This window comes from Grampus griseus, assembly GCF_964374135.1.
Source record: "Grampus griseus genome assembly, chromosome: 11".
Lineage (NCBI taxonomy): Eukaryota > Metazoa > Chordata > Mammalia > Artiodactyla > Delphinidae > Grampus > Grampus griseus.
This window is the reverse complement of record NC_139005.1, coordinates 102749894-102759854: the sequence shown is the minus strand read 5'-3', so window position 1 is coordinate 102759854 and position 9961 is coordinate 102749894. Positions and strand designations below refer to the sequence as shown.

The window sequence follows — 9961 nt, the reverse complement described above, 5'->3', positions numbered from 1 at the left end:
CCCAGGCCCCTGCATTAGGAGCGTGGAGTCTTAACAAGTGGACCACCAGGGAAGTCCCTATAGCACATTTTGAAAAGAAGCATGTGTTATGTATTTAATTGTAGAGTTAGTTAAGGAAATTAATCCATTAAATTGGCAAGAAAATGGCACTGTTCCCAGATCACTGTGGAAACGTGTTATTGTTACATCATAGGTATTTATTTACAAATTAGAATATCTGAAGCAGGGCATTTCGCGCTTCCATATGTGGCTTCAGCACCTCTGTTGATACTCCTGGTGCAGTATACATTTATTGTATATTTTAAAAATCCCGATGTTTACTGAACATAAAACAATAGGGGACACTCCTGGTGGCTTTGTTCTTGTCGCATTTCTTGGAAACTTCTCAGGGTCTGGTGTGAACTGAAGTGATGTTCCTGCATTGCATATGATTTAATCAGTTCGTTTTTAGGCAGCTAGAGAAAAATCTTTTGAACTATTTAGGTGCTTCACTCTATGTTAAATGGATTTGCTGATTTAAGTAAATAAAAAAATCAGAGCTGAGAAAGGAGCTGGAATTTATTTAGAAGTTTGACTTTTGAGTTATATTTTGTAAGTAGATTTATGCTAATGTTACTAAGAAATAAAACAAACAGATCTGAGGTGTTACTAAACTCCGGTTTATTGTAACAGTCCTCTGACCTGAGCAAAATTTCTGACCATATAAGAACCATTTATCATTTTTAATGTGGAAAAAAATTATGGAAGGTCATTTTTGGTTGATTCTGCAGTCTTCTGAAAAAAGACTTAATAGAGAAGTGCTGTTTAATCTTAAAGTATATTCTGTTCTACATAGTTCACAGAATACTTAAACACACGTGGTATAGTTTAAGAGGTAACGATCATAAGGCCTTGAATGTAATCATACTAAACAAATTACCTACAGGAGATAGCAGCGGCATAAGAGAACTTATTTCCTAACATAATAATAATATAAAGTTTGGACTGATTAGAATGTTCAGTAAATCATGGTTTGGTTTGTTGCAGCTGTCAGCTAACATTTGGTTGAACGCACATAATTTTCAAATTATTATATTGCCACTATTGTTAGTTTTTTCCTTCTTTACTTTCTCATAGCTGTGTCTTGTATGATTTAGGTAATAGACAGCTAGCCAAACGTAAAGCACCACTTTTCTGAATGAGTTTGTTTTCAAAGGTTTTGCACTGAAGAAGAAATATGTAGAATTTTTTATTTGCTTTTAAGAATGTAGATTGTCATTTAGGAAATGGCCTCTATTTTACAAAGTGGTATAATACTGTATATGTGAAAAATATGTATATTTGGCTTGATATCCGTGTTTCAGTGACTGAAGAACAAAGCGGAGCTGAAATGATACAACAGCCCGTTCATCATCACTAAGCCACGTCTTGATGGTTACTCTCTATGAAGAGCATAGTTTTATTTGACTGCTTTAATATAACGCAAGATTTAAGTCATCTTAATCAAGGTGAAAAGTTAGAAGCTTGGATTCTTATCTCAAAAATTTTGAAATCCAGGGCTTCCCTGGTGGCGCAGTGGTTGAGAGTCCGCCTGCCGATGCAGGGGACGCGGGTTCGTGCCCCGGTCCGGGAAGATCCCACGTGCCGCGGGGCGGCTGGGCCCGTGAGCCATGGCCGCTGAGCCTGCACGTCCGGAGCCTGTGCTCCGCGACGGGAGAGGCCACAACAGTGAGAGGCCTGCGTACCGCAAAAAAAAAAAAAAAAAAAAAAAAATTTAAAAATCCAAAATTAAAATGAACAGAAATCTTACAAATTCCCAAAGTATATAGACTGAGGAATCATCTGATTCCAGCCAAGCTCTGGAGTCTGTCCGAGCATGATGTTTAGCATGAGCTTAACATAGTGCTCACCACTTGGCTAACAGGATCAATTCAGTGCCCAGGCCGGCCAGGAGAGACGCAGATGGTAGCCAGCAAGTCCCAGCCTTGGGCTCTGCATTGTTTATCTTTCTCTCCAGGAATAATATCACGGGAATGAATGAATTCTCCTTGATTGCACATATCAAAACTCAATTTTCTAGAGTTTGGGGAAAAAGAAATAATGAGTGGGGCAAGATCAAAGCATATGTTGGAAATTAGCAGTAAAAACAAACAACAGAAAGGTCAGTAAGGCTGCACAGGAAACGCTTCTTGGGAAGGGCAAACCTACTTACCACCCCAAAGTAGGAACAAACTGACTGTGGGCAAGTTGTTGACTTGTGCTTGTCTGTTATTATAGGAGCAGTAATGAGTCAATTGTTTCCCTTTATTAGCAAACACTAAAAAGAGACCTAGTTTTATGAGGTGAGAAAAAGTATCCCTTTCACTAATTCAGTCCCTGCTAGCGTGTTGTGTCTTAGGGGCCTATGGGAACTCGGAAGGTGATACAGCCTACAGATACAGCCTACGCGTCCGAAGCCCTGAATTTTATTTTTTTGAGAATACTTATCATTTGCCTAACGATCCCACAGGGAAAGAGTGAGCATATTCCTCGGATGCCTGGATGCCCTTCGGTATTGGTTCAACGTACTGCTTATCCATTTCTTCCCTGCTCCTCCTGTCCCTGTGGGCAGGGGCTTCTGCTCCAGGATCTGTGAGCCATTTTCAGGGCTAGAGTATCCACAGAGCCATATTCAGGGCTAGAGCCATTTTCAGGGCTAGAGTAGCCATTTTCAGGGCTAGGGACATGAAGGCCGATCAAAGAGTCTTGCTTCTGGGCTTCCCTGGTGGCGCAGTGGTTGAGAGTCCGCCTGCCGATGCAGGAGACGTGGGTTCGTGCCCTGGTCTGGGAAGATCCCACATGCCGCGGAGCAGCTGGGCCCGTGAGCCATGGCCGCTGAGCCTGCACGTCCGGAGCCTGTGCTCCGCAGCGGAGAGGCCACAGCAGTGAGAGGCCCGCGTACCGCAAAAAAAAAAGAGTCTTGCTTCGCTTATAAACAGCTTCATTCATAATTTTTAAAATGAAGATTAAAACATCCATTAGATTGGCAAGGACTGATGAATTTGTTATGAACCAGATGTGGGGAAACGTGCACATTGAGGGGGGAGCTAAAATGGAAGACTGGAAATTCCCTCCTAGGAAGGAAATGTGACACTATAGCTCAAAAATGCCCATACTGCGGAGCGTAGTTAGAGAAGGGGTCCATATGTGCTAATATGGAAATGTCTGTATTTGATAAATGAAAAAAAGGAAGTCAAAGAGTAATATCAACAGTGAAAATATAAGAAGGGGATTAGGTTACAGTCACGTGCATGGGAAGTTTGCAGAAGGTATACAGGAACCCGCCGCCTAGACTCTGCGGGCTCCCATCAGAGTGTTCCTTGAGCTCAGCCCTGTCTCTCCAGGAAGGAGACCCAAGTGTCAGCTACAGATCGTAGGCCCAGGGCAGCATTTTCCACCTCAAGGAGGAGAGAAGAAACAAACTAAGGACAGATTCCTCTCGTGGGTCTGTCTCTTCACACCACCAGGAGAGCATGGCCTCCAGCAGACTTGGACGCACACCCTTCATTTCTAGTCAGCTCACCTCACGGGAGCTGAGAGGCCCGTTGATTATATGCAGAGACACTAAGCGCTAAATGATTACCTGGACCACAGCCCCAGGTCACCTTGTTCTAGTTTTTAAAATCAAGATTTAAAAAGAACCACAATTGACATCATTAATACAAGCAGTTCCAACTTGTCGGGCGGTGAACGGAGGAGACAAGGTAGTTGAGATGAGGGATTGAGTTGGGGAGGGCAGAGAGGAAGAAGTCCAGAGAGCATCTCTTTACGTACATATATTTATATTTGTATCTATAATCAGTTATTTCGAGTTTTTTTCCTCAGGAGTGAGGGGTTCAATGGGTCCGTTGAGAAGGGGGTCAGATCAGAAGGAGGCAGGCTGCTCTGGGATGTCTGTGGTCTCCATTTCATAAGTGCACTTTCTGTCAAAAAAGGCCTGCCCCTTCAAGGCCTCTATGAGCTGCTGTAGTCGCTTGGCAAAAGAAAGTGCTTGGGGAGGTTTAGTGGAAGGTGGCGGTGGGGGAGGGGGGGGCGGTGGAGCTGCGGGTTGGGGTCGGGCCACTGCAGTGGGGCTCTGGGAGGGAGGTGGTCGAGGAGGGTGTTTGAAGTACCAAGGTGGGCGAATAGAAGGCTGAGTGGAGGCGGGTTTAGTGGGGGGGGCTGGAGTAGAAGGAGGGGGAGGGGTGGGCAACTGAATCATGTGCAAAGCATTAGAACCAATCTTGGAAGCAATCCAGTTCAGGTAGGACCAGGTAGACGTGTAGACTCCGGGGCGCTTAGCTCGGGCACAGCCTACCCCCCAGCTTGTGATTCCCACGACCACGTAGCTGTTTTCCACGCTCTCTCTGCACATGAGAGGCCCGCCGCTGTCCCCCTGCCCAGAAGGACACAGAAGTCACTCTCTGCCGGAGCCACTTTCCCTGCCCAGAAGCGTCATAGACTCTGGGAGGCATTTTTGCAGTCGTACGGTTCCCTGCTGCCATAAACACAGGCGGCTGTGGTAAAGTTGAGGTGCACCAACAGCTTCTCTGGGATGAGAAGGGTGTGGATTGTCATGGGTTTCCTCGCGGTGAGGGGGCAGGATGAGCAAATCCATGTGCCTGAGCACGTGGTGTTACGTGCGTACGTGAGCATGTGTGTACAAGGGGATTTGACTGCTTTGCATTGTGGTGAAGAGAGGTAAGCGCCCTCTCTGGAGCAGTGTCTGGATCATATGATCTCTGCGTTAGGGTGGGATACAGTTCTACAAGTGGCGACTGATCCTTTGTAGGGGCAGCTGGTGGGTGTCACCTCCCAAGCTCACTGTGACTGCAGATGCTGGAAGACGGGACCGGGGAAATTTGCTCAGGGATCCAAAAAAGAGGTGTCCGCAAGGGCCTGGGCACCCAAAGGAAAGTTACCTGGCAGGTGTCAATCTTGCCTTCAGGATACCCTGCGCACACATTGGTTGAACGAATGCGCCCATTGTACCAGCTGGTCGAGTTACATAAGTCGAGGTCGATGATGTTCACACGTGCCTCCTGCAGTATAGGTGATATCCTGGGGACTACAGCCAGGCGACTCAGTGGTCAGTGATCACAGAAGACGTGTTCTGGGAAAGCCTTCCTCCCTCCACTAAAACCCCATCGTCCTGAAATGCTCTGTTTAAACCTGAGATCCATGCAAGTCGATGCCCCCGGCCTCTCCTTACCCACTCCTGAAGGGAAGAAAACACACAGCTGGAAGAGCAGAGGAGAGACGGGAGATGGAGGTGGAGGAGAGAGGAAGGAGGTGCACGTGGGCAGACGGCAGGTGGAGGATGGATGGATACAGCTGGGGCGTCGTGTACATCAATGGTAGGTGATGGCTGACAGCGGGGGTGTTACCAATTATACTGAGGGTGCGCTGAGCACTCACTGTGAATCACACAGGCTTCGTCCCATTCACTCCTCACAGCCGCCTCAGGAGTTAGGAACGGTTATTCCCCTTTTCTCCCATCAGGAGATTGGAGCACCACTTGCCAAGGTCACGGCAGGGACCTGGTGCGGCGTGGATTCACACCCAGGTTTTCCTCTCTAGACTCAAGTCCAGACCATGCCTTTCGTTCTGGCTATAGGTCACCCCCCTGCTTTTTATCCTCCACCCGGTTGTGGATGGGACCCGCTGGACTTGGTCTGATGAGTCCCTCTCCATGTGCCTCGTATCTGTTTTGAGATGTGGAGAGAGCAGGGCTAGGCAGGGCCTCCACACACAGGCAGACCTGTCAGGGGCACGGGTGGTTGAAATGACCCCTGAGGCCACGTCAGAACTTCCTTTATTGCCTCAGGTGCTCGGCCATGACCAGGGGTTAAGAAAGGCCCAGCCTGTGCTGGGGCCAGAGCAGCCAGCTCCATTGCCTCTGGCTTGGAGCCCAAGAGCCCACGCGCCCGCCCCTCTGCATCACGTGGTCCCACAGACAGGAGGGCTCCACTGGCCCTGCCACAGCAGCACCCACAGCCCAGTGGGCTTGACCATCGTCTGCAGTACAGATGGGAGCTGCCAGGTCAGACCTGTCGGAGGGGCAGACCCGGAGCGCGGCTCTGAAGGCCGAGACTGGAAGGCAGGCGCCCCGTGGAGCGCTGCGGGTGGGGCGGGCACAGGCAGCATTCAGTAGACGGCTGCTGAATGCATGTGTGCGTGGCTTAGGTTACGCTTCCAACCTCCTCAGCCCCCACCTTTCCTTCCCATCCAAGCAGCAATGAGGGTTTTGTACACGCACTGCCCTTCGGGTAGGGGTAACACGGAAATAACAATGGCAAGCCTGGCTTGTTGGCCATTAAGGTGACCTCTTAAATCTATGGCAGAGCCCACAGTCTTGAAAGCCATGAGATTCACTGTTCAGAGCCAGGTGTCCTGAAACACAGAAGCGTTTTCTCAGTCCCAGCACCTTGGCTTTAAACATCAAATGCCAAAAAAGCCTGCAGGAGCTAAAAATTCAATGGAAAAAGAGGCCGATTCCCAAAAGTGCTCTTCCAGCCCCAAAGCATCCGAGTTCAAGGAACAGGTAGGTCAAGGAAAAGAAAGGTCGGAAGGAATACCACAGGAGGCTGGGGGTTTCTTTAAGACTTGGCCTTAAAGGTGGGGGATGTGCTTGCAAAAAAAAAAAGATAGAAATCTCATTAAATTTAAGGTGATTCTAGAACAAAATAGGTCTTGCATGACGTCCAGGGTATAGGTGGGAGCCCACAGTTCTCCTGAGCAAAAGGACAGCAGAGGTGGGGTTGGTGGGCGGGTGGGGGGGGGGGGGCGGTCACCAGATGGAAATCCTGAGATCAGCCTTCCAGGGACTGCAAGAACCCCCAAAAGAACCCCCGTCGGACGGGTGGGCAGAGCAGGGCAGGCCAGGGGATGAGAAAAGAAGAAAGTGTGTACTTGCTCTAGAGATGATGGCAGAGCCACGGACACCAACAGCCGGACAGGGATTGACACCCCAGGCCAGGGAGGAAAGGTTGTGAGTCAGCAAAGGCCAGTGAGAGCACAGGCGGCTGGGAGGAGATGCCCTTCCCCGAGGGACAGCATAGGTGGCAATCCTATCAGAAACTAAGAGCAAACTTTGAGAGAGGAGAAGACGAGTTAAGGGAAGCATCCAAAATTACCGATTTTTGTTACCAAAAAAAGAAAAAAATACTGAGTTTTAAACCCCAAATGATTGAACTGCCTTGAGTTAGGAATCCCAGATTTTCCATTATCAATGAACAAAAGAGATTGAAAGCTAAGTTAATTTCAATCATATCTTCACATCCCTAATGTGACTCACGCACCCACCTACGGAAAGCTGAACGGGCAGCTCACGAGCAGAGGCCTGTCCTACTCCGTCTTGCCCCGCTAGCAGAACCTTGCTGCCCGTTGCTGACCCGCAGAAAGCCACAACCACCGCCAGCCCCTCTCCCGGCCTCCAGAGGACACGCGCAGTAACGGCTGGGCAGGATGGGCTGCTGGGCAGCGTGTGGAGCAGAGGTGGCACTAGGACAGAAGGGCCGGGCTCAGGAGTCGCAGAGCTTGGAGACCACGTGACCTGGCCCTTCCATATACAGATGGGGAAACTGAGGCACTGAGAGAGGGAAGATCAGTCTAAAGCCCTTCTCCAAGTGCTACTTCGGGGCACGTCCCCCACTTCCAGAACTCACCCTGGGGCTCCAGGCACAGCCTCGACCCCATGCTAAAGACGCCAAGGCTCTCCTGGCGCCTGCCATCTGCCTCTCCCCGGGGGGCACACCAGCCACCAGTGAGGGGCCCTGGGCAGGGAACTCTACTCTGTTTCTCTGGCTGTGAAAGGGGACAGTGACTGGACCCGCTCACAGCACCACGCTGGGGACTGGGTGGGGCTAGGGCAGGCGCCCACATATTTCCCCTTCACCTCAAGGACCACCAACGAGGTGCCCAGCACTTCTCCCTGCCAGTACTCACCGTTCTCTTTTAAGAATCCCCAGCCAGCCACCCAGCATGTCTGGGGAATTCTGGGTGGGCCTGCCCGAAATTGGGGCAGGCAGCCTGGTCCAATGAAGTGCCCACAGGGAACAGGAGGGGCGATCTTCATGAGCGCGATGTCGTTTGCCTCCGAGCCCGGGGAGTATTTCTCGTGAATGATGATTTTCTCAGCGTATCTCTCCTGCAGAGGCGGCTTCACTGGCTTATTCCTTCCCCACACGACTTCCTTTGCCCCGAAAATCAGCCTCCAGTCGGTAACTTTGCTGTGGGCACAGAGGTAAGCCAGGTCACCCTCACTGTGGACTGGCTGGTGACCGTGACCCTTGGAGCACCCCATCCCCAGCGGCTGTGGGTCAACCACACGGGGCCCAAAGCATCAGGTTTCCCCGGCACACAGACCCTTGGAGAACGCCCAGTTCTGAGAAGAGCCTTTCTGAAGACCCCCTCCACGTGTTCCCGCACATACGTTTTGCTCCGGAAGCAGTGAGCAGCAGTGAGCAGCCAGTGGGCGTTGAGCAAGGTGCCCCCGCACACGTGATACCGCCGATTGTCGTGGTACGTGAGGACCTGGAGGCTGACCATCCAGGGCCAGGCCCCGAGCGCTGCGGGCTGCCCACCGATGATACGCATGCCCCCTTGCGGGTTCTGCCTGAACCGTAGCCCGCAGGGGCCACTGAGGAGAGACCATGGGCACAGTTCGAATCAAGAATAGGCCAGCCTGTCCTCTTGCCTCCACAACTGAGGGAGAGGGGCATGGGGCTGGTCACAGTGGGGAAGAGCTGTGGGGTCCTGGGAAAGCAGGGGCAGCTCGAGGGTGTGGGATCCAGGGGGACGGCTGAGCAGTGGCGCTGTGGCGGCTGTGATGGGACAGGAAGCCACGGGCTCCAGGAACTTTTCCAGGGGTGGCATTTCTTGGGTCTTGTGAGTGTGGTCACGGGTGGGGATAGAGGGGCCCATGGGTAGCTAGGACAGACTGTGAGGGCCCTAGAAGTATGGGAGTTCCCTGATCAGAGGGGGAGGCTAAAGGTGGGAGCGGAGGGGGGTAATCTTGTGTGGGAAACTCCGGGAAGAGCCAGCGGGTCCTGGGGCTGCAGGGTTGGGTTGGACAATGGTAGGAGGAGAGCAGCCGCAGGTAGATACAGTGACCCCCAGGGGAGGGGGGCACACTGGGGCGGGAGCGGCCCAGAGTGGGGAAGGTCAGGGCTCTGTGTCTCTGGTGGGAGTTTGGTAGCCATCGGCATTGCGGGGCACCTTGGGGGCTTGGGATTCTACACATGGAGTGGAGGTCCCAGAGGTACCGCCTGACGATACCCTGGGGCCTTTGGGGTCACCCTCAGTGGGGGGGGGGGGTCCCAGTGTCTGCGGGAGGACAGGAGCTCCTGAGAATCAAGACTCCCGTTCAAGAGGCAGTGAAGTCCATCACTGGGCGGGGAGGGAGCACAGGCCTGTGTGCTGCAGGGCCCCAGGAGTCAATCTCTGGAGGAAACCATGGACGTCTGGGGCCCTGGGGGCTCTGGGATGAGGATGCTGGGAGCAGGGATGGTCTGGGTTGGGGATGTGGGTAACAGGCGCTGTGAGACCCGGGGGACTGCTGAGGCCCCAGCTTGGCTTCCTCCAGAGCCCTGGACAGAGGGTGTCTGGGTGGGGTCTGTTACTCAGAAGACACCCTCCCCGCCCCTGGTGTCTCTGACACTTACTCACACGTGGTGTTATCTCTAGCGACCACAGACACTGCCAAGACCAGCAGAACGGCAGTTGGCAGCATCTCTACCAAACTCCTGCCCCAGCCTGGCCTGGAAGCCCAGTGACCTCACAAAGCTCCATGGCCTTCTGACCAATCAGCAGAGTGACCTCCCACCGCCCACCCTCCAAGCAGTCAGGCCAGGCAGGAGGAGACCTTTAGCTCAACCGGTTCATGCTGAAGTGACTTCCCAACTTCCTGCACAGGTTTCCCCCGCCCCAGGGTGACGCGGGTTCACATGCAGCCCCCTCCCTC

General features: G+C 52.0%; 1 protein-coding gene across 1 annotated transcript; it reads right to left on the bottom strand.

Annotated features, from left to right (window-relative positions):
* Nucleotides 1-3883: 3883 nt before the first annotated feature.
* Nucleotides 3884-9730, bottom strand: ACR (acrosin; the record flags this gene model as incomplete). The annotated part of the gene is made up of 5 exons (XM_082666209.1): nt 3884-4393; nt 4920-5065; nt 7945-8228; nt 8432-8638; nt 9663-9730. 5 exons carry the CDS (start codon nt 9728-9730, stop codon nt 3884-3886), a joined length of 1215 nt encoding a protein of 404 aa, XP_082522335.1.
* Between the last annotated feature and the right edge of the window lie 231 nt (nt 9731-9961).